General features: G+C 38.6%; 2 protein-coding genes across 3 annotated transcripts; both read right to left on the reverse strand.

Moving 5' to 3' along the window:
• Positions 1–368: 368 nt before the first annotated feature.
• On the reverse strand, positions 369–7535 carry LOC110063921 (anoctamin-4-like). The gene is made up of 5 exons (XM_089290750.1): positions 7245–7535; positions 4563–6115; positions 3652–3776; positions 2650–3070; positions 369–2217 (listed from the first exon to the last, which is right to left on the reverse strand). Exons 1-5 carry the CDS (start codon positions 7530–7532, stop codon positions 1902–1904), a joined length of 2703 nt encoding a protein of 900 aa, XP_089146876.1. The 5' UTR covers positions 7533–7535; the 3' UTR covers positions 369–1901.
• Positions 7536–12814: 5279 nt separating this feature from the next.
• On the reverse strand, positions 12815–23809 carry LOC110063964 (anoctamin-4-like). 2 transcript variants are annotated; one of them, XM_020770962.2, is made up of 5 exons: positions 23189–23809; positions 16507–18038; positions 15981–16102; positions 15178–15598; positions 12815–14719 (listed from the first exon to the last, which is right to left on the reverse strand). In XM_020770962.2, the coding sequence occupies exons 1-5, from the start codon at positions 23483–23485 to the stop codon at positions 14449–14451; spliced, it is 2643 nt and encodes an 880-aa protein (XP_020626621.1). In that variant the 5' UTR covers positions 23486–23809; the 3' UTR covers positions 12815–14448. The 2 variants fall into 2 exon arrangements, with proteins under 2 accessions (XP_020626621.1, XP_020626620.1); XM_020770961.2 differs by lacking the exon at positions 23189–23809 and adding an exon at positions 19694–20161.
• Positions 23810–24766: the final 957 nt, after the last annotated feature.

A 24766-nucleotide genomic window follows, 5' to 3' on the forward strand; every position in this document is an offset into this window, starting at 1 on the left:
AACTACACTTTTTATGGATTTTGCCTATAAATAACCCAAGCAGCATAAAGTGCCGATCAACAATCTCTCCAATAGCACCACTAGAAATGAGTGTAGGGAATCTACTTCACTTCTAATTTCACTGAATTTAATAAGCTAGCTTGCACAATAATTCCTCGCCTTCTAAAATCTGTGGTTAAGCTAAGTCTTACCTGTGTTCTTAGAGACCTCCTGTCAACTGTTCAGTGGCTGGTTATGTTTGTATTTTGAAGTGGTATTTTCCAGGAATTGAATCGCTTAGACCATTCGCAGATTTCCTGTAAACGATTTGCTGAACTCGCATGCCGCACCGGCCGGGACGAGCATGATTTACACATTTGGAACATACATACATACATACATACTTTATTTGCAACTGCCCAAAGGGGCTTTTCAGTTACAAAAGGAATAAAAAAGATAAAAATACGTCAATTAAAATGAATAAACAAACTGGGAAAGGAGTCTAAAATTAATTACAGTGTTAAAGATTTAAAAATTTACAAAGTTTAAAATTGAATATTAAGAATTTACACTATTAACATTTGAAATATGTTTGGTCAAGTGTCCCTTAAAAGCTTTCACAGAAGGTAAACTTTTCAAATCATCACTCAGCTCATTCCAGATTTTTGCTCCGCGATATGCAAATGATCTTTGTCCGGTAGCCAGTCGGCAACGTGGAATGTTTAAGTCATTACTCTGTCTGATGTTTCTTGTAGCGATTTGAGATCGGAAAATGAATTTATCAATCAAGTAGTCTGGAACAAGATTATGAATACATTTGAAAGTCATCACAGCGTCATTTATGTAGAGTCTATCGCTGACCTGCAGCCAATTCAAGGATTTGATGCCTTGTGAGATATGGTCGTACTTCCGCAGTCCTAATACAATACGTGCAGCAAAATTTTGCACCAACTGCAGAAGAATCCTTTTTAGAGGAATTTACAACATAGCATTTGATCTAGCATTTGACCGGCCGTCGTTACTCGTTATTGACGCGAGGTTCACTTGGCTCCAAGTTAGGTTCTCTTGTTCCAATTAGTGATATATTTACCTCTTGTTACAAATTAAAGTTATTAACGTGGTAACATAAGACGTTTTTCCATCGATCGCGCGGTATTACATACACGATACCTCAGTGACACAATGCTGTAAATCTGTGCACGAAATGATAATGAAGTTCGACGTACACTAGAGGTAAGTAAATCTCTCTTTATTGTGAAATGTTTTCGAATGATTCACCTTAAATCCAAATTAACCAGTAGACCCAATTACTATTTGGCATTCCATGTTAATGTTTATAGTAGTCACTAAGGGTTTTTGTCTTTTATTAAGCAATAGCACCACCACCAGAAATCTAATAGTCCTTATTGCCGTCGGCTCTTCGCAGCTCATTCCGACTGAATTTATCTCCTGCATGCGTGACCGCGATAAAAAGAGAGGAGGGAAAAAGGACTTCTGGGATCAGCGATTTGCAATTTTGTAAATGGCGCCTGATCCTTGCGAGCAAAATATATTTCACAGGAGATAAGTTGAACGAGGATGAACGCGCAAAGGGTGATGGAGGAAAAGTATTCAACCAGCCAAAATCGTTATACTTACCATTTTATATTCGGTTATTGTTATCGTCTTACAAATGTAAGTCCTTTTAAACAAACCAATGAAAATTAGAATATCCCGACCAGTCCGCATAAATAAAAACAACAACCAACGGCTACAAGCTAAGCTAAGCGACCAAAAGCTCCTATCGCGTCAGTTTTACAAGATGAAGACAAGAAGAAACCGACATCAGCTGAAACAAAACTAAATCTGTTACGCTCATGATTTTAAGGTATCAAGTACGGCTAAGGTTTGGACGGGAGTTTAGCTGAAATTGAAACGAAGTATCACCCTTGAGTTTCAAAGGATTGAAGGGATTGTTTGGCATCTTCAAATTCCTCCGTGTCATCATCGTTATCACTGTACTCGTCAATGTCACTGTAGTCTTCGCTGTCTTGAAACACCGTCTTGATGACTTGCTTCTCTCGTTCCGCTTTGAACTGAAGTTCATCAGGTCTGTCGGGTACTAGCCAGGCTATGAAACCGGTGATGGTGTACACGATGAATTGAAAAACGAACACGAACGCCAGACGAGCGGTAAGGAGATGCCAATACGTCCTGGAGTAGCCGTATGGGTAGACGTTGTCATGATAACCGCGGTACCTATGTTCAGTTGCAGGAAACATAAGAAACACAAAGATCATAATGTAAATTAGGTAGATAATGAATGCGCGAAAGGAAAGTAACTTGAAATCGGTTTATGGAGGTCGGTAAGTGATATAAATGTGTCTCATTGTCACGATTTTAAGTTTAAGGTTTTCCGTTAAGTGTCCGTCACCACATTTGCAGGAAAGTGTCAGTTTAATCTTGACAATGTGCATTCAAGAAATCTGAAATTCTTTTGCGTGATCTTACAATTCATACACACTCTTTCCATCTCACATCTTTCATAAAGAAGGGAGAAGTTTCTGCGCTTTGAATTCCATGATTCTAAGACGCTTTACTCCATGATTATGAAGGGTTCTTTAATGGATATATCGCTGAGAGAAATAAAATTGTCTCCTGTAAATCATTTAAAGCTGAAACTTTCCCTACCTGCAGTAGTCTCTTGTGTAATTTAGGTTTTCCCTCGGGTTGTCTGGCTGTGTGCCTTTTTCCCACGAGTAGAGGGTCTTCAAATCAATGAACGCAAGGGTAGAATTAACATACCCCTTCAACGTACCACCTCCAGAGGAATCGCGATCAGGCGCGTACATGATCTTGTAAAGGAGTTTGGGGATGAACTCTGAAGTAAATGCCAGTATGAATGCGTTCACCAACACGGACGCCCTGGTAAGTGCCTCGAGAACGTCGTACCAGGCTCCTATGTCCTCGACACGGGCGACGTCTGGTCGGCGAAAGTAACACAGGAACTTGATGGCGTCTATACGGATCTCGATGATTGTGTTTATGAGTGCAAACAGTGGACCGAGGGGGAAGGCAGCCACAAACATGGTCACAAAGCCGTATTGCAAAACTACAAGCGTTTAAAAATATAAAAAAGTCATAGGTTACACCAAATCAGCCAGACCCATCGAGGCCATGCCGGAGTTTATTCCACCAAGTATCTCCAGAGTTTACCAAGACTAGGACTGTCCCCCACCCCGAAAGTCGGTATACTATATAAGATGTGAATCAGTCTCAGGTGATTAGCCTCAAGAGTATCAGGGAATTGAGAGTTCTGCGACATCTTCCCACAGGGGAAACGAAGTAGTTTTTTGGGATTCTATAACCTCATAAGCTTCCGTAGTGCCCTTACACATACGCCCTGGCACAGAGTTTTCAATATCATACTATACTTCTCAGCATTTCGTCAGGCTCTCTTAACAGTTTGCAACTACTGATTTGGGCTTCTCGGTCTGAGAAAACAACACGGCGTTTCCATTCAGTGCTAAATCCTAACGAATTGATTTGATAAGTTCATTTTCTATCTTCTAGCTAGAATTGTAAAAGGGTGTCACCTTTAAACCGGCAGGAGCTATAGTTTTTTTTCATAGTTTGAAAGGGGAAATACACAGAATCAAAACTGAAATTGACTATAATAACTTTAAATCTTACCTATTTCCAGATATTCCCAGAACATGTAGTGCTTTTCACATGCCGTCAGATCAAAGTCTTTTTCGTACTGAGGACAATCGTCTAGATTCTTTTTATTTCGGCGATTCTTTATCAGATTCAAATATCTGGAAAATTATATAGAAAAAGACTAATGAAATGTAATGAAACACTTACTTTGTTACAAAGAGCTATAAGCATAGCCGGCCACGGCCATTCTGGAATGTAAATCATAGAAAAAAAAGTTCATGATAAGTTCGACGTTTGAGTCAACTGAGTTCGTCCGATTGAATTTAGATCGATCGACCAACATGTTGGTTGGTCAATCTAAACTCGAATTAAGTTTGATGTTTGACCCAAAGGTCGAGCTTTACCCGGTTGGATCGACTCATTGAATTGCAATTCACCATTGCAATTTAATTCGTCCCATGTGAAGTTCGACGTTTGACTTGTTCCCCAGTCGACCAACAATCTCTTCTTTCGTTTTTTTCCGATAACCAACCTGAAAATCTATGTGCTGACATGTTCTTTGTACTTAAATGGTTTGAAATAAATCTTGATTCTTTAGTTTTTTCAACGATCCCTGATCACCCACAGCACGTGATTCATAAAATCGTTTTGGCATTTTCGTCGACGAAATTTCAGGGCCTAAGCAGACTATAGATTACTTTGATCTCAACACTTGTTGGTCTTCGTAACGAGAACTTTTATGGATTCCAACACAATTCCCTGAATCGCTTGACAATTCCAAACAAAAACCTCTTTTAAACTGTTCTTTTTTTTACAGGCATCCGGGACAAGTTATCGTCAAAATTTGAGGTATAGTCGTTCGCATAGCTTACCATACAGAATAATTAGAAAAATACATTAAAAGGTGTGCCCTTATGACTGCAAACCAATGACTTAATACTTACGGCATTGCCATCTCGAATATATTGAAGAAAATTTGCTTTCCCACCATGATGATCAAAAGCTGAACAGCAAGTTCCAAAAAGCATCCTTGTTCACTGCACCCATCCAGTCGATACTTCCCTAACACTCTTCTGTACCTTCCCGGGGACCCCACAATCAAATCCGATTTAAAGAACGCGATATAAAATATGGCGGAATAGTTGTTGACGAACTGAAATGAAGACATTTTCCATGTAAAGCTGTCTCTATAAGCGCTCTCTGTTGGTGGGTTTTCCCAGTCAGTCAGCCAGATTGCCAGCTTGATGTAAACTTTGGTCAGAAGCATGATTACTATAAGATTTAGAAAAGCTGCAGTTGCCGTTGTTATAATGCGAGCACGTTTTTGCACTTTGTTGTCGTCGTCGCTGCTCAAGACGGCAAAAACAGCCGCACGGTAGACAACAACACTAATAGCTGCCGCAAGAACCAGAAGAATCATGAAAAGAACTACTCCGATGACAGTGCCATATCTGCGGTACGTTTTAAATTTGGATACCGCTGGTTCTATTTTGCCGGTCTCGGGGTTTCTCTTAAACAGTAACAACTGCAATTGCTCATCTGGCAAACTTGTCTTGTATTCAGGGCGAAGTTGTTCTTCGTCTCCTTCGAAATCTGTTGTGTGCCATTCCTGAGCAAGGGTAGCTTGACGACGTTTCCAAAACTCAAGGAACAGCGTGGCCCAAATGGACGCCACGAAGGCAAGAAACACGGTTCCATCGTTATCAAAAAAGTGCGTGATGTATGCGTACATGCAAGTGTCTGGTGCCAGATTCCAGTAGCTGCATTGTTTGTCGCAAAGCGGACACATGTACCAACGGCCTCTGTTTTCTTCTTTGCATAGATCGCGGACCGGAATGTGGGAACCTGCTGACGCCATTCCATAGATAAACACGAGTAAGCCCAAAATTGCGAGTGGAACCAACATGGCGGTGTAGAATCCAAGCCAGGCAAAGTACAGGCCAATTTCATGACCAAAGTAATCTTTGATGGCATCGTGCGGTTGGTACTTGAGACTTCTGCCAAATCGTGCCCAGTCTTCCCTTAACTTCTGTCGATTATTTTTCGGAGCCTCTCCTTCACCTCTTGAGTCCGGCCCATCATGAAGTGGGTACCCAGCGATGTAGACCTTATCAAGGAGAAGCTTCTGTAGCCCTACTCCATTTGGCCCCCTTGCAAAGCGTGCGTTTTGAAGCAAATTCTGAACAATGTAGCTGCGATCCGTTCCACTGAAAAAGCCTTCCTCATCCTCGTGGTTCACATATTCGTTCAAATGATCTTCCATAAACGGGGCCATAAAAAAATTGGGCTTTTCTTCCAAAGTAGAATCATGTACAACTAAAGGGTTTTTACTGTTCAATTTCTCAACTCTTGAGGTGCCGATAATATCTTCCAGCCAATTTGTAAATACCACGTCGTTTGCTTGAAGAGGAACCTTCAGTTTGATCCGTTCAGCGTTCTGTGCCAACACATCCCAAGGCGCGTGGATCAGTACAAAATGACGTTCTTTTCCTGGATCCTACAAGGACGAATAGTCAGTATGAGATCCTGTATGTAATGTTCGTTATGACCTAACCATCTGACAATGTCAACGACGAAAGTCATTCTCTACTAGACTGTTAGTCATGAGTGAGGAGCAAAACGTTGGAGTAAAAGTGGGGCTTCTGCGCTCCGAAGGCGCACGAGCGGAGCCCCATTTGAGGAAATTATAGAGAGTAACCCATTGAGCATAAATCATTTCGTTTGTCACGTGATTGCCCGTGCAACCGTGCGTAGTACGCCACTTCATGTAAGCCAACGTGAGCTTTAACATTCTGCAAGACACGATGGCGTGTAGTGCGGCAAAAATTCGCAAGCTTCCAAGGTATTGTTTCCGTTCATAACATGGAAAATTACCTCTAATGGCCTTAAAATGTAAAGTACGAACACCAAATAATGCTCCATAAAATTATGGAGCAGAGAGTCATAAAAACTTTGGTGGAGAATTTTTCTTTTCTTCGATTGCCACAAAGACATGATCATCAGTGCGTTTTCAACTGTGTTTTCAATACAGATCGCCGATTTAATGAACCTTGCGGAATTCCAACACGAAAATTGTAATGTACAATAATGTTCTTTCGAAATTTTCTGTGGACGGTAAAAATTTCGAAACGGAGCCATTCCAAAACGATGAAATCACGATAATTATGTGATTTCCCTAACCGAAATTTTGTCAGACACAAATAACAAATGACCAGTCTTCCAGTCAAATGTCTCCAGCGTAGTGTGGACAGTAAATATTCGATACAGTTTCAGAGGGAAAACGCGGATTTCACATTTCTCCGGTGTTGTGTGGACAGGCCCTAACATTTCCTTCACTCGGCCAGTTTTCGTTGCGAATTTTAGACCCTAAAAGCGAACAGGATTTTTTATTTAACCCAAACACGTGGTGATTTGCATATTCTTTACGGAGATTTCCTCGATTCATTCTGTTTGGTGAAACGTTTTCTATTTGCGAAATTCCTTTAAAGGTTTATATTGTGCAAAGCAAATGATAAGTATTTTATGGGAACTCCGCTTTTAGGCAAGATTAAATCTTTATATTATTTATTCTAAAAAAACGTAAACTTTGACAAAAATTATTCACGGGAAAAAAGAAAATAACCTACCTCGTCAATGACCTCCGTCTTGCGCTGCAAAACTAATCCAAACCTATTTTCAAGGCAACGTTCAAACGTATATCTCCATCCTGCACGCTTTCGCCGTTCTTGAATAGATTCTTCATCAAGCTCACAGATATCCCTTTCGTTCTCGTAAACAAGCACGTAATCAATCTGGTTTGCTTTTGCACTGCCAGTCTTGAACGATTCACGCGTGGGAGAGGATCGTGGTTGTTCAGTTAACTCGATCTGAATTTCGTCGACTCGGTCCAACCTTGAATACGATCCTCGCTCCATAAGGCTATTCGGAACTCAATTGGACGAGGCTTACAAGCAGTTCGGTAAATCTAGGACCTAATATTTGTACGTTTTGATTCTACTTGCAGACACCCAAACAACTTCCGAAATGTTTTGAGAAGTTAAGTGGATGCTTTGTATGGTCTGCAGGTATAACTAATTTACAATGTTTGTAATCAAACGGACCCATGACAGCCTTAATTATTAATCTATGTTGTAAAATTTATTTGGCAATGTTATAATGTCAGTAATCTTGAAGGAGCTTCTTTGAAAATAAGTTGTTGATGCCTACCTAAAAGGATAACGACAGAAACTTAAGCTTACAACAAGATCTCATAGATAATTATATAATGAGATTTTAATATTATTATTATACAGAGGCTGTAAACGATTTTCGTATTTAGAATGCATAATGTGATTAAAGGGCGATACATTGGCAAGAGTTGAGCGTTTTCTCCTCCCTGAATTATTTCCCTCTTAGTCTGGAAACTTACCAGGTTTTCTTAATGACAGAAAACCGTTTATCTATTTAGTAAAAATGTTATAGCGAGTCCTGACCAATGAACTGAACGAGCTTTGATGGCAACGACGGTACATTTTTAAAAAAGACCGTGGTGAATCCAAACAAACAACGCCGACATATTATAACTCGCGCTTTTTCACAACGCTGGTTGAATCTTCCACGCCGCAGGGTGGGAGGGTGGTGGTAGCATTGAGTTTGTGTCAACTATTGTGACTGGTGTGTTAGCCAGTGGCAATATTTAATACACCCAACTGGTACAGGCAACTGGTCTCACATTTCGTTGGATTTATATCAAATTCACAACAGGCATCTTGGGTAAAGGACCCTGCCGTCTTACCATCTCAAAATGTTATATAGCCTCAGAGTTTTTGGCGAAATGAGCGCGGGATACCTTAAAAGAGTATTAAAACTATGATTGCAAATTTTTAGAAAGCACTCATTTGTAATGTTATGTGAAATTTTTATCCCCGTTTTGATGTTGCTGTGCTACATTGTTGCTCTTCATAAAACCATCTATATTCTCAGAACTTTAGAAAGTCAAGTTCTTGGTTTCGTTGCGGTAGTGCAGTTTGTCTGATAATTTTCTTGCTGGCTTTCACGTGTAGTTTCGTTTTCTACGAACGTTTTTTTCTTTGTTTGTTGGTTTTTTCTTTTGCTATGGTCATTACTTATGACTTCAGGGAGCTTTTGTAAAATATTTTGGTTCAGTAGGGAATAAGCTTGGTTCCGAGAGCAGGTCCTAAGCTAGGATGATAGAAGGGGCTTTTAACTGTGAAAAAACACATTAAGCAAGAACTTTGTCGTCCATTTAACAATATATTAAACACGTATGTATATTAAGAAGTTGTTCTAATAACCTTTCTTTGAGGGGGTATTAAGAACTTAGGGGCAGAGAATAGGTTAAATTTCAATTTATCGATTCGTGATATCACTGAGTGTTACTAATTAGAAGTCATCACCTATTTGGAACCTCCATGTTCTTTGGTTCATTAAATGTATCACCAGTGTGACGTTGTTATACATTGGTTTAGAAAACCAATGGGAATGATCGATACTGATAAAATATTCGATAAAAATTTTTTCCGAGATCATCCGACACGTCTTCGAATGTATGGGGCGCCGTTTGTAAATTTATTATTTAGACCGAATTTATGCCATTTTCCCCTTATTTATAAATAATTGGAAACGCCACAAAATTTGTTTATAAATAAGACACAAGAACTTGTCCGTTGATATGTAAATAATTATTTTAGGTACGTTCTGATTTATAAATAATCTTTTACCATAGAGTTATTATATATAAATAATAAACTAAACAACTTCAATTATTTATAAATCAGGTCATCTCTAAAATAGTTATTTACATATCATAAAGTTTGTAAATGCCATTATTTATAAATAAATTACTTCGCCGGGGGTGTAAATTCATTATTTAGAAATAATAAATTTCACCTCACCGAGTGTAAATTTATTATTTATAAATAATGAACTTCACTGAGTGTGTAAATTTATTATTTATAAATAATGAACTTCACTGAGTGTGTAAATTTATTATTTATAAATAATGAACTTCACTGAGTGTGTAAATTTATTATTTATAAATAATGAACTTCACTGAGTGTGTAAATTTATTATTTATAAATAATGAACTTCACTGAGTGTGTAAATTTATTATTTATAAATAATGAACTTCACTGAGTGTGTAAATTCATTATTTAGAAATAATGAATTTCTCCTCGCCGAGTGTAAATTTATTGTTTATAAATAATGAACTTCATTGAGTGTGTAAATTCATTATTTAGAAATAATGAAGTTTCATTTCGCCGACTGTAAATTTTATTATTTAGAAATAATGAATTTAACCGTGTGTGTAAATTCATTATTTAGAAATTCATTATTTAGAAATAATGAAGTTTCATTTCGCCGACTGTAAATTTATTATTTAGAAATAATGAATTTAACCGTGTGTGTAAATTCATTATTTAGAAATTAATTATTTAGAAATAATGAAGTTTCATCTCGCCGAATGTAAATTTATTACTTAGCTCTTATTAACCGAGCTGGAGGTCTGTATGGGAGAATCTTGACCGAGGTCGTGAGTACAGACCGAACGCAGTGAGGTCTGTACACACGACCGAGGTCAAGATTCTCCCATACAGACCGACTTAGCTCGGTTAATAAGATGTTTATTATATGGCAAAGAAGAAAACTTTAATTCGTTTAATGTAACTGGTTTGCCGACAGTTTGCTTGCGAACGGCGATGAGCTTAACTTAAACCTGCCGAAATTTGCTCGTTCTCTTTACTTGTTTGTTTTGTCATCAGGCTTTTTGGCAGTGCCATAAATGATTGAGAAGAAAATAAAAGAAAATGGTGAACATTTTTGTATTTTAGTTTGCTACTTTGTCAACGCAAAATGAAACCGGTCTAGTTAGATGCCGGTCTAGATGGGAAAATCTAGACCGCGGTCAATATCGATTTCAGCCAATAATATTCGTGAATTCGGTAGTTCCTAGTGTTTGTGAGACGCAGCCATATAATAATTAGAAATAATGAACTTCACTGAGTATGTAAATTCATTATTTAGAAATAATAAAAGTATGAATGACTGACCCAGCGTCTCTTGCCCGATCGATTTCGGAGGCTTTTTCTCGCGCTATAAGTGAGACAGTTAATGCTGCCCTTGCTCAGGTACGTATGCAGCCTGAAATTCAGCAGTGGCGGATCTAGGGGAGGCCCCCCCCCCCCCCTATTTTGGTTAATTGAGTTTAAGCGAGAATCACGCTTCAAATATCTATTATGTAGTTCTTATTCACTCAACAATTCGGCAGCTCACACTGCAATAGGAACAACGACAACGACAACGACAACGACAACAACTACTCAATTTTAAGCCAAGAAATTGCTGCATGAAGAAAATGCAGAACTTTTAAAATCGGGAAATCGAATAATGTCTTTAGATGTTTAGATAATTCTTTGTAGCCTGTGAACAGGCTCACGTTGGAGCACAAACGCGCTCGGCGTAGCTGAGAGCGAGAAATCCACGGGCGAAGCCTCGAGAGGAGAAAGTCACTTTCTTGGCGCCTCTTTCCCGCCGATCGCTATTCCTCTTCGTCACTCGCGTGTTTGATTCAAACGTGAGCCCGCTCGCAGGTTAAATTCTTTGTGACCTTTGTGACCTTTGGACGGATAGCTGTGTGACACACTTTGTTTGGCTTGATGAAGTCACGGCTGGGCATGTCTATTCCAGGCAAGTCTAAAGATCGTACACGTGGAAAGCTAAATTCATTTACGTTTAAACCATTATTGAATTTCAATAGAAATCAGACCTTTCACTTAACACGCCAAGCGATTTTTATTTTCTTCATGCAGCAGTTTCTTTTCTTAAAATTTACCTGTTACCTCGGCCTTTGAGTAGTTGTTCCTGTTGCAGTGTGAGCTGCCGAATTGCTGACTGAATAAGAACTCCATAATAGAGAGTTGAGGCGGGGGGGTGGGGGGGAGGGGGAGAACGGGCTCCCCGGGCCCCTCCCCCAGATCCGCCAGTGCTGAATTTCAGGCTACATACCGCCGCCGTTACCTACTTGAGCAAGGGTAGCATTAACTGTCTCACTTATAGCGCGAGAAACAGCCTCCGAAATCGATCGGGCAAGAGACGCTGGGTCAGCCATTCATACTTTCATTATTTCTAAATAATGAATTTACATACTCAGTGAAGTTCATTATTTCTATGTAACAAATTTACACTCGGCGAGATGAAACTTCATTATTTCTAAATAATTAATTTCTAAATAATGAATTTACACACACAGTTAAATTCATTATTTCTAAATAATAAATTTACAGTCGGCGAAATGAAACTTCATTATTTCTAAATAATGAATTTACACACTCAATGAAGTTCATTATTTATAAATAATAAATTAACACTTGGCGAGGAGAAATTCATTATTTCTAAATAATGAATTTACACACTCAGTGAAGTTCATTGTTTATAAATAATGAATTTACACTCGGCGAGGTGAAATTTATTATTTCTAAATAATGAATTTACACTACCGGTGAAGTAATTTATTTATAAATAATGGCATTTACAAACTTTATGATATGTAAATAACTATTTTAGAGATGACCTGATATATAAATAATTGAAGTTGTTTAGTTTATTATTTATATATAATAACTCTATGGTAAAAGATTATTTATAAATCAGAACGTACCTAAAATAATTATTTACATATCAACGGACAAGTTCTTGTGTCTTATTTATAAACAAATTTTGTGGCGTTTCCAATTATTTATAAATAAGGGGAAAGTGGCATAAATTCGGTCTAAATAATAAATTTACAAACGGCGCCCCATACGAATGTACATAGAGTGAAGACGTTCTTCCCGCCATTATACGACAAGCGGGCGAGTTGCACGGTGACCTAACCAGGCTTGAAGATTTTGTCTGAGATATTATTGGCGAATTCTCGCCCTCATGGAAGAGAGGATCTCTCGGTACATAATGCCTGGTATTGACACTGGGGCATTCTCCAAGGATGTCCGCTTAACACAGTCTTAATTACTCTAGCTTGGAAAATGAGTTAAGTTAGTCCCTGGAATAAACTTCAAAATGTGTTCATCTACGGTGAAATTTGTCACTTTTCTTCGCCTAAAAAACAGGTCAATAAAATATTCATTCACTGTAATGTCAAATAACTGTTAAACACCCGAACTGCGGTATAAGTGATCGCGAGCCAAACGATACCAACGTATATTTTAATGTTCAAGTTTATTTTAAAAGTTTATCACTATATGAAAATTCTAACGTTCTGAAACTAAGAATAGAAGAAGAATAGTTAGCACACAAAGCCCACGTTACAATGCCCACAATTAATGGAGAATTTAACACGTTCAACGCACGGACAACGTAGACGACAAAAATTGTCTTCGATTTTGTCTCCTTTTTCAGACTCCTTTAATTCTAAATCAATAAAACAACAAAAACAGGAAACAGAAGGCAAAAGTTTGAAGTCAAAAGTTTTGAAACTTTTGCCGTTTGCCGTCTGCCGTTTGCCGTTTGCCGTTTGCCGTTTGCTGTAAACGTCATTTACAACCTCACTTGTGTCTCATACAAAACTTATTTTTTAAAATTGTTAAAATTCCACACAATGAACCCCTGACTAGTGAGAGCGTTAAGATTGGAACTGCATGAATAATACTTGTCTCGAACTTAAATTGCGAAAGATAAACTGCTGCTTGAAACGCTGTTTATGGCGCCTCGAGTACCACTACCACAGGGAAAGTGCAATTCCTTCCAATTTTTCGGTGGTCCGTCCTTTAGACCTTATCACGGTTTTCGACGCCATTTTGACGGGTGGGTAGAGCGGTCAGAAATTACAGTGTTTGGATGGGAATCCAATGGAAAATAACTTTTTCCAAAATTGAATTTTACACTTTGTGAATTGCAACGTTAAAATACTAGGTAGAATATTGTATTCACCAAGTTTAGAGTAAAATTCAATTTTGGAAAAAGTTATTTGCCATCGGATTCCCATACAAACGTGCTAGTTCCTGACCGCTTTGGCTACCCGTCACGATGGGGTCGAAAACTGTGATATGGTCTATTACACTGTCACATGAAAAGTATTGCTCCATAGCTTTCATTTGAAGTGTGGTGCTCTGTGTTTCATTCCAAAAGTATACACATGCCACTTGGGGTGACAACCTAGGAGTGATCAATCTTGATCATTTGTATTGATGATTACTAGAAAAATATACAGCAAAAATTGATTTAACGCTTACTAACAGATACCAAACTCTGCGTGGATTGTTCGATGCTGAATGGTATAAGAAACGAAATAAAATAATCTAGTCCTCCTACACGTTTCATTCGTAAAATACTGAAACAGAAAACATCCTCATCAAATGTTTCTGTATTGAATTCTTTTTTTTTTTTTTTTTCATTTGCTTTTTAACTTATACAACACGGTAATCATTTAACCAGCGTAATGAACATAAATGCTGGAAAATATTTGTACAAAAATAGAAGCCAATTTCCAAAAAGAAATTACATAACAGTGGTATACAAATATGGCCCAGTGACATCATATACAATGATGAAGAGCCACATCAAAAAAACAAATGACGCCCAAGTTTGCGTTTTCTGGATTTGCTTCATTACAGTTGTAAGTTATTGTTAGTTTTTTACTCTACTGAAATGATGAGTTCCATCTGTCAAAAAATTAACGTTCTCTATTAGAACAATGTTACTGATCTTTCGTACGCTGCACTTGCGAACTCAATGCCGGTGTTTTGATCCTAAACTACCTTATTTAAAATGTCTTCCTGTAACGTTAATATATGGGCATTGTCATCGCAGTGTTTTCTTTCAATTCTTTTTGTCGCTCTACAGCATCTCGCTTCCATTGAGGACATCCTCGCCTTTTTCTGGGTAATCATCATTCTTCTTCTTGAAGGCCAATTTGGCCAAATGTGTTTCCCGCTTCACCTTTAAATCCAGATCCTTAGGAACATCTGGGACAGCCCAAGATATGAAGCTGGTGATCAGGTAAACAGAAAACTGAAATACGAACACGAAAGCGAGGCGTGCAGCAATGATGTGCCAGTACTGCTTGTTCTGTTTGTAAGGTGGATTCATGTCAAAATAGCCCGGGTACCTGCAATACAGAGGACAAAATTTCGTTTTTACAACGAGAATAATCGGTGTACATACTAAATAGGCTCTGGTGACTTATTGTGCCCTGCCTTGTTTGAGGCAACAGGCAGTGTATTGTAGTTCACATCCTTTTCAGTTTTCATGTAGCTCAGCGTCCAAAAATGTATCCCGTTCCATGGTATTTTGAATGCAACAGAATTCGTGGGGGAGGATAATTTTCTATAACTCTGCGTTCTTGATGAATTTTACGTTGTTATTGTTGAAATACATCGTGTAAGTGTTCCAAATTCTTTTATCCGAAATTTATGCCTATCACTTAAGAACTTTGTCCAGTTACCAGAGAAATCTCGTCATTACTCAATTTTATCTCGATGTGAAGAAACGTACCTCACAACTAAATTACTAAATTACGAGAACATTGTTTAGTCCGAGATAAAACAACCAGGAGACAGTTCTTACCTGCAGTATGGCCTCGTGTAATTTAAATTTTCCCAGGGATTTTCTGGCTGTGTTCCAGGTTCTTGTTGGTAGATGTACGCAATATCAATATGAGCCAAACTGTTATTTAGATATCCTTTAAGGGTGCCTCCACCTGGTTCATCACGGTCAGGTGCATACTTCATCTTGTACAGTAGCTTAGGGATGTACTCTGAGGTGAACGCTAACACAAAAGCATTCACCAGAACTGACAGTTTTGTCACACCCTGAAGAATACGAAACCAGGCTCCGATATCTTCTGCACGTGCGCTATCGGGTCTCCGAAACTGGTCCACAAAGTTGATGGCATCTACACGAATTTCGACGATGGAATTGAGAAGAGCGAAAAGCGGACCCAATGGAAAGGCAGCCACGAACATAGTCACAAATCCGTACTGCAAAACTGCAAAACAAAGAAGATGATTACAATACTGAGGAAAGGACAGAAACGTAACGTACACAAAACATCTCTACTCTCGATTTATACTGTTATGATTACTGTTTAGGCTGACAGTTTTAAGCAGATAAAAACAATTGTAATCTTCATGATGGGTTTTCTTGTGTTTTTTGTTGTATTTCATACATTGTCTCTAGGCACGCGCTTTAGAAAGTTCTACTATCTTGTGCTTTTTCCCCTCGTTTCCTAGGGAGGGGTGAATAGTGGCGTTTTGAACATGTGCATACAAGCTATCCTGGGCTCCCTCTTCTCCCGCTTGGATTCAACCACTGTATAGAATAGGGAAGGGAGAGTTCAGGTACTGAACTACACCTAAGCTAATACCTACCAACTTCAAGATACTCCCAAAACATGGAATGGTCACCCTGGGGACTCAAGTCGAAGTCTCGTTGGTATTGTGGCTGGTCTGTCGTTTCTTCCTTGCGACTTTTGAGCCAATACATGACCATCCTGCAGAGTAAATAGCACAAGTAAGTTGCGGAGAATCGTTTGATGGCTGAGAACATCCAGTGTCATTGCTACCTTTTGGTTAAAATTGAAGTTCCATTTCTTTTCTGTCTCATTTTACCCGTTCTTTCTTTAAGTTTGTGTCTCAACGACTCAAAGCATGCAATAATGATAAATTGTAGGTTTCGGCGGGGTCCGAATTCTTTCACACACTTTTAAACGTTCTTTCTACAAGAATGATCAATCGTTAAATGCAATTTTAACAAATGCTTTAGTATGTTTTACCTGTTCTGAATATCAAACCACCCGTAATTGAATCCTCTCTTCGAGTTGAACGTGTGAGATTTTTAGTTTCTTAAAGTTTTAGTAAATTAGAACCTCATTTTGTAACCCTTAATGTTACTTACGGGATTGCAACTTCCGTAATATTTCCGATGATCTGCTGTCCCACCATGATAATAAGAAGCTGAACGCAAAGCTCCAAAAAGCACCCTTGCTCGCTGCAGCCATCCAATCGGAATTCACCCGCAATCCGCTTGTATCTGCTTGGAGTTCCTACCACGAGCCCAGACTTGAAGAAAGCAATGTAGAAAATGGACGCGTACGTATTTACAAACTGGAACAGGTACATTTTCCAAGTGAAGCTGTCCTCGTAGTCGGTGCGAGTCGGTGGATTTTCCCAGTCCGTCAACCAGACGGCCAGTTTGCTGTAGACGAACTTTAGCAGGTTGATGGCAAGAAGATTGAGTAGAGCTGCTGTTAAGGAGGTGATGATCCTAGCACGTGTTTGGACTGTTTCGTCTTCGTTCCCGCTCAAGGAGGCGAAAACTGCTGCTCGGTACACGACAACACCCACGACAGCGGCGATGACAAGCAAGATAAAAAAGATTATGATGCTAAAGACTCCACCGTAGCGAGAGTACAGTGTTTTTTTGGGGACGTACGGTTCCATCTTACCGGTAACTTCATTCTTCTTTAGGGTCGTCACTGTAGCTGAGTACTCTGGGCGAAGGGGCTCTTCTTCCTCTTCGAAATCATCAGTGTGCCATTCCTGAGCAAGGGAGGCTTGACGACGTTTCCAAAACTCAAGGTACAAAGTCGCCCAAATTGACGCAATTAAAGCAAGACCAACTGTCCAATCGTTGTCGAAGAAGTGGGTGACGTAAGCGTAAATGCACGTGGTGGAAGCTAGGTCCCAGTAGCTACACTGTCTGTCACACAGTGGACACATATACCACACATCCTTGTTTTTGTCGTCGCAGACATCTTTGACTGGGGCGTGACTACCAGCCGAACCGATTCCATACAGGAACACAGCAAGACCGATAATAGCAAGAGGTACCAACCACGCCGTGTAAAATCCAAGCCAGGCAAAGTACAAGGCAATCTCACTGCCAAAGTAATCCTTGATTGCTCCGTATGGCTGGAATTTGGCCATTCTTCCAAATCTGGCCCAGTCACGCTTGAGCCGTTGTCGGTCATTCGAGGGCTCTTCGCCAGGCTCAAGACGAACGGGACCATCGTGAAGTGGGTATCCTGCTATGTATGCACCTTCGTAGATCAACTTTTTCAGCCCAACACCGTGAGGGCCCTCCGCAAAGCGGGCGCCGCCACAAATTTGCTGCACGATGTAGACGCGGTCGACGTTATCAAAAAACGTCTCCTTGTTTTGATGGTTGACGAACTTGGTTACATTTTCTCGTCTGAAGTTAGCCATGAAAAAGTTTCCTTTGTCTTCAATGGTGGAATCATGTACAATTAGAGGATTTCTCTTCCTTAATGACTCCATTCTATCACTTCCGAGTCTCTCCTCCATCCAAGACTTAATCAAGATGTCATTTTCTTGGAATGGGGCTTTTACACGCATTGCTTCCGCTTTTTTGGCCAGCACTTCCCATGGGGCATGAATAAGGACAAAATGTCGTTTGGTTTTGGGATCCTGAGGGCAGAAAAAGAGGAATAAAACTTTTGCCATGAAGAGGCTCGGCTTATGCATCCTTTGCACGAATGCCATTTGTAATGAAGATTTTGCAAAGCATTATAATAATGATAATAATAATAATAATAATAATAATAATAATAATAATTTAACAACTTCTAGAGCGCTATTTACATTCACTGATCAACGGCGCTTTAAAAATTAAAATACTACAATAAAATTCAAATTTGTTAAACTAATTACATGTATATTAATAAAATAGAATATTTATAATAATAACAACAAACTTAATTAGTAGCACTAATAAGACTGAATATCAAGCAGGATACGCTTTAAAATCTACACGAAATAAATAAGTTTTCAGCTTACATTTAAAAATAGCTAATGACTGAATATCACGTGATTCAGCCGGCAAACTATTCCATAAAATAATATGGAGCAGCAGCAGAGAAAGATCTGTCACCTAAAGTCACAAGTATTTTCCCTTTACGAGGGTCTAACAATAAACTTTGATTTGGTCTAAGATTATAAATAGATCTAGGCATAATGTTAATTAATTCTATGATATACTTGGGCGCCAATCCAAGACTAGCTTTAAATGTTAAAATTAAGATCTTAAAATGATCACGATGTTGTACCGGTAACCAATGATGTTCGAAAAGCGCGGGAGTAATATGCGAGTACTTTCTTAAGTTCAGCACAAGTCTAACCGCAACATTCTGCACACGTTGCAGTTTAACTAATTGCGACTTAGGAAAGCCATACAAAAGTCCATTACAATAGTCTAAACGGCTAGTGATAAAAGCATGAATAAGCGTTAATAACGAATCGCGAGATAAATACTTCTTAATCCTTCTAATATTATGTAGGCGATAAAACGCGGCAGAAATGACATCCTACATGCATGTTGGTAGATTGATCGTCATTGCCGACTTAAGCCGATCAACGACTTCAGCTTTAGTTTAATCATATCGGAGTTGGACATATTCCTGCTTATGTAATTTTATAAGTTTGCAACTCGACTGTATTGCTCGCCGAAACGTCACAGCGTATCATTTTATGCATACTGTATTTCCAATATGAAATTCTAAAAGATAAAACTCAGCCTTTTCCTTAATCTAATGGCATTTTGTTTTCCACGTAGCCAGTCTTGATGCGAATACCAAGAGTCTTTGATCCCTATATAACAGCACTGTTTGATACTATTAATTCAAACAAGTATTAATTCTGAACGTAAAAACTTTAATTTAAAATCGGAATATATCGAATTGTCGGTATTTTAACTGAATGTTCCCCAGCCAGTGTTTTATTAAAAGGGAACTTGGATAAACAAAAGTAGCATTACTTGGTAAGAAGCAAATATGGGTGGCATCATTGAGGTCTATTCAGTGATGTATTCACTGATTTGTGAATTTATACGCTTGAATGCTGATAAAGACGGTGGAATTTGAGCCTGGATGGCTTGAAATCCATTCTAAATTATATTTATACACAAAAGATTAGTTTTAAAAATTGAAATTGCAGCTATTTATGCCAAAAAGTTCCTCAGAAAATATTCGATTGGATCGCATCTTGTACGATATTCAATTTAGAGAGAGTGAAAATTTCTTTAAATGCCTCAACTAAACTGGTCAAGCATTGCATCGAACTCGTACCTGTGGCAAAGACAGCTCATCGTATTCGATTAGAAGCTTTTCCTTCCTCAAGTTATCTTCAAACGTTTTCCGTAGACTTTGCAGGCTTCTTTTTTTGCTGCTATCCGAATCATCATTCTGTTTTCTTTCATAGACCAACACATAGTCGATGCGTCTCTTTGGTTCATTACCGTTGCTAAAATAAACTCCTTTCGGCTCTGATCTTGTTGTCAATGTTGCTTGCTCCCTTAACTCCAGCTGAAGCTCGAGCTCGTCTTCATCTTGGCTTAACCTGGTATAGCGGGCGTAGCCATTACTCATTTTGGCCTCCTCGTATTTCAGTAGGCCCTTCAAACTAGCGGCACTTGCCAGACACTTGGGCTGTTTCGGCAAAATACTGAATGGGCGTGCAGAATTTGCATAACTCTCAGTTTGGTTTCGGCTCAATGCCTTTTATTCTGTATATACAAACAGTCACGGGTACTTTGGCCTTTAAAAACAATTCGCATCATTAATCATATAAAAAACTAACCAAGTGATTGCTTCGTTCGCTCGAGCGTTAATCATTGATCAACGAACTTTCTAGTGTTTTTGCAGACTTTGTACTTTTGGTATTTTTTATTTCTGTTTACCTGATTCATTTTTTTTTTTTTTTTTACACTTGGTGATCGAGAATACACATAACCACGAGGATTGACTGTTTAATTCAACTTTGATCCTTTTCTAAGCTGCTGTAACTGCTACTTTGAGGTCAGCCGATTGAAACCGCGTGAATTTGACACCTAATGAATGAACAACTAGAATGTTGGTGAAAGTCGTACCGAGCCCTCTTTTCTTTGCAATTTCGGGTTATGGTGTAAATTAATTAAATCCTTCTTATCCGCCGTGGTGAAGATTTGTTTTTTGTTTGTTTATTTGTTTTTTTTTTCATTAGAATAAAACACTGATTCGTCGTTGCCGATTGAAGTCGGTATACTTCCAGTGTGTGATTTATAATCTAATTTTTTCATCTCAGGTGGTGATATTGAAGCTGTATTTTCTAATCAGAGTAGCCCTTGTCCTTTAAAGCTTGTCTTCAAAGCTATTGCTTAAAATCAGTGTTAAAATTCAATATATACACTCGAGCTTACAATGAATAGATATTGAACCTCTATTTAGTCTGAATCGTGATGAATTTGGTGGACCATTTTCTCTCTCTGTTTCTAACAAATTCCATACAGATGCTGAGCCTTGAATAAAAACCATATTTTTCTTCAACTGAAGGCGGTTTAGATAAAGCATGATGGTTTTCCGGCCTTACTTCTCGATATTATGCCCTGTCAACTGGGCAAACTTTTAATGACCATATAAATACAGCAAAGATTATGCAGACTTGTTCTGAATTCCAAATGACGCGGAAGGCTACAAATTTCGGTCATTACCCGAGCTTAGCCTAGTGACTAAGGAGCTGGACCCAGAATTAGTTGTTACAATAGTGAGTAAGTACAGTGGAATCCCGATTTCTCGAACCTCCCGATAACTCGAACCAGAAGTCATTCCCCCTCCTCAGTCGAACACTGTAATTTTACCCCCGATTTCTCGAACTCAACGATTTTTCGAACCAATTTTCGTTTCCCTTGGAGGTTCGTATTTGTATTGTATTTGAAACAGCGCCTCGAACAAATAGTGCTGTATTTGAAACAAATACACGTCTTTCCGTTACAAGAACAACACTCAGGTAAATTTACTTTCAAGTTTACAAAGCGATGACAAACAGTTCATTAAATTAGTCGACAATGATCAAAAGCGTAAGTAGCAGTAGTTGAGGCTGTGGTCTACAACAGTTCGAGTGACACTGGAATGTTCATGCAATATACGGTAAGCACATGCAACTTCTGGCCATCTGTTTCTAGAAGTACATTTGTAAAATATTTTGAAACCATAGCACCACCCACTCTGTCTATTTCGAAAGTTTACCATGGAAACATGCATGTTACGACATTTATTATTATTATTTCTAAAAAGAAATTTTAATATTTCTGATAACTATTCAAGAGGCCAATATTAAAACGCACGTATTTGTATCCGTAATGTCTGAGTAGACGCTGTTTTTTTGTTAATCGATCTTACACTGTATGTTTCGTAATTGTTGATAGTTCTTTTAATCAAGGGAGTATTTATGTTACTACCTCCAAGCCTGAAACTGCTATAGTCAACACCTCCTTGGAAAGAATAATGGCTGTTTGGCCAAAATTAAGACCTCTTTATCATAAGCAGTAAATTAGTAAACAATTCGAGAGTGCTTAGTGTAAAATAACGTGTTACTATGACACTCAAATAACGAAACTACTATGCTTTGTAATTTGTTGTGCCAGATTTGGTGGCACGCTATCCTCACAGATGTTTGACATGTTTGTAAATGTTTCATTCCAATTTCAGAGAATAAAAGTAAACAATCAGATATTGATATCTGGCTGTGTAAGGATGTATGCTAATTTTTAAAAGGATCGTTGTTTTCGGCTTTCCCTTGAGCTTTGAACCCAACATAAGCAAATTTCAACTAAGAAATAGCACTCAATTATTGTACCATCTTGTATCATATTTTTAATTAATTCTTTCTGTTTTCGGCACTTGCGCTGGTGAATGCTACACCTCAGTGCTGAAGAAGTTTTGTAGAAATAACTCTCATTTGCATTTCTTCTACGACCTGCCAGTAATTTCCAATTCTCTGGACACTTCTATAAAAAGACTGTCATCCCAATGGGAGTGACTATGTGTCCATATTCAAACGAATAGCGTCTTTCTAAAATAAAGTAAGCAGCCTGTATTGAATGTTCCGTTACCTGTAATACCGCGAAAGGACAGAATGAAACTCGTTCAAATCTGATAATTTATTCACAACTGTAATTGGGTAAATATGTTTGACAACTCTTTGCAAACCTATTCGTCGTTGGAAAGATAACCAAGCTTCATTAAATTAGCGGAGCGAAATAATCACTGGCGTTCCCCCACCTTCAGAAATCTGTGTAAACTTGTTCCATGGCAAAATTCTGGCCATGAACTATAGAGTACAATATTGCAAAATATATAGTTATCGTTGCTCGGAATATTCGTGAACTCTCTACGAAGAAACTGAAATAATATTGTATCCTTCCACACTGTTTACTGAATTTGCTACCAGCCCTAAGAAATGTTATGTAAGGAATTTTGGATGAATTGTGCAGTTACACGAAAAGATGAAGGTTTGACGAAATGGGTTACGGCGGTTTAGGCATGGAAGAGTCTCGCTTTAGTTCACCGCTGGAATTCATTCAAAATACAATATTGCCACTCGCTTCAGAAGTCAATCGATCGTCGTTACATTTAACATTTCTTTTGCATAAATGCATCCCCTACAATAAAAGCGTGCTTTAGAATTTAGAAGCAAGATGAACAAAACGCTTCCAAACGTTCAGTGTTGTCAATTTCTAGAGAAACTAGAAGAATATATCTCAGTGCTAATCATGTTTTGACGGCCACTGCAAGCGATGGTCTTACCTGAGGTAATGTGTGCTCTTTACGTTCAATGACCAATCCAGCGCTGTCGAGACTGGCTTCAAATGATTTTCTCATGCCTTCGAGTTTCTGAGCTTTTTCCTTAGCCTCCTCGTCTTTATTTTCTTTTTCCTCACCACGTTCGTACACAAGGGCATAGTCAATCTTCTTATTTGGTCCGGCGTCTTCCAAGTATAATCCCTTCGGCTCGCTACCTTTCGCGTGGAATGAGGGCTCAACCATTTCAAGAAGGACGTCACCATCGTCTGGAGCTTTCTTATAAGAAACGGGTTGTGCCATAGTTCGATCTTTCCCTGCTCCGCTCTAATGAAATTTAGAGCAAAGCGATGCACTTAGAAAATCTACAGAGGGTGTGACACAAAGCATTGGAAATTTGCATAAAAATACAACTTATCTGGCTTGCAAATATTTTGTTGTTCTTTGTTGTGTGCGAATAGTCAAAACTTGGGGTTTGTAGGACGAACAATTATTGATGTTCGTTTGCGATACGAAAAATTCTAAAAACAAATCAGATAGATATACAAAGTGATCGGATGACAAAACTGTAGTTGTGTGTTGCACTATGTTTCTGCATGCATTTGAAAACGTGATTCTTGAAATATTTATAACTATCTCGCTGTTCTAATAAATTTCTGGATTATTCCGCCTATAAATATTCGTCGGTGTCAAATTTGAATGAAATTTATCGCGGGCTTTCGTCATCGAAGAAAATGAACAATATCTGTTTACAGTCTATCATCGGATTGGGTGTTCATTTCTGTGAAGTGGCGATTATATTTAAGGACATGGGTGTTTCTAACAGCAAGTCGAGTGCAACTGGGCGAAACTACAACGGCGTTACAGTATATATAAGCAAGAGAAATTTTATCCTGATATAAATAGTTCGCTACTCGCCTGAACAATACAAGTTCGTCCGTTGTCGAGTCTTCTAAGGGCGAATATTCCAGGCGTAAAAACCAGTGGTTTTAAGACTGAATGCGTGTATCATTTTCGGCGATGACTGATGGACCCAAAGAAGAAATAAAACTGTTGGCCAGACGCTGGTACCAGATACTGGTATCTGAGCTACACTCTGCACCAGTACGGGACAGCAACGATTTAGGTCTTTGAATGTAATCGAGTCTACCATCGCCACCTAGTCGCCGATGAACTTAATGAACGCCCGAAAACGAACGAATATACGAACTATGAAATGAAGGAGCGATCGAACCAACAAAATGCAAGAGAACGAGCGACAGAGAAAATGAGCGAAAGACTTGCCCTTTTGTTTTGTGTTTTATTATTTCATTGTTCCTGTTTGTTCCCCCAAGGTATGGCTGCCTATATATCATCCTCAGTTCGTAGTCATGGTATTGTTTTCTTAGTTCCCCTTTATTTAATTTTCTTTTGCCTTACTGTTGTGTTGATATTGAATACCTTAGAACCGATATGTAGATGTATGAGAGCCTTCTGAGTTTTGGTCTGTTTTATGAGTTTGAGTCTTCTAGGTTTGGTTTGTCTTAAGTTATGGCGTTTGTTTAGGTGGGTGTTGCGTGTTTGCACATTTCGTTTGACCTTCCG

Source organism: Orbicella faveolata, unplaced genomic scaffold, assembly GCF_042242905.1.
Source record: "Orbicella faveolata isolate gen_17 unplaced genomic scaffold, um_ofav_v1 contig_2, whole genome shotgun sequence".
Lineage (NCBI taxonomy): Eukaryota > Metazoa > Cnidaria > Anthozoa > Scleractinia > Merulinidae > Orbicella > Orbicella faveolata.

Excerpts from the sequence above, each read along its gene's own strand:
- LOC110063921 (XM_089290750.1), bottom strand. The coding sequence starts at position 7,532 with ATGGAGCGAGGATCGTATTCAAGGTTGGACCGAGTCGACGAAATTCAG. Across the intron at positions 3,777-4,562 it reads ATATTCGAGATGGCAATGCC|ATATTTGAATCTGATAAAGA; the intron begins GTAAGTATTAAG and ends ATAATTTTCCAG. Across the intron at positions 3,071-3,651 it reads CTGGGAATATCTGGAAATAG|TTTTGCAATACGGCTTTGTG; the intron begins GTAAGATTTAAA and ends AAACGCTTGTAG.
- LOC110063964 (XM_020770961.2), bottom strand. The coding sequence starts at position 19,993 with ATGAGTAATGGCTACGCCCGCTATACCAGGTTAAGCCAAGATGAAGAC. Across the intron at positions 18,039-19,693 it reads ATGAGCTGTCTTTGCCACAG|GATCCCAAAACCAAACGACA; the intron begins GTACGAGTTCGA and ends TTCTGCCCTCAG. Across the intron at positions 16,103-16,506 it reads ATTACGGAAGTTGCAATCCC|GATGGTCATGTATTGGCTCA; the intron begins GTAAGTAACATT and ends TTTACTCTGCAG.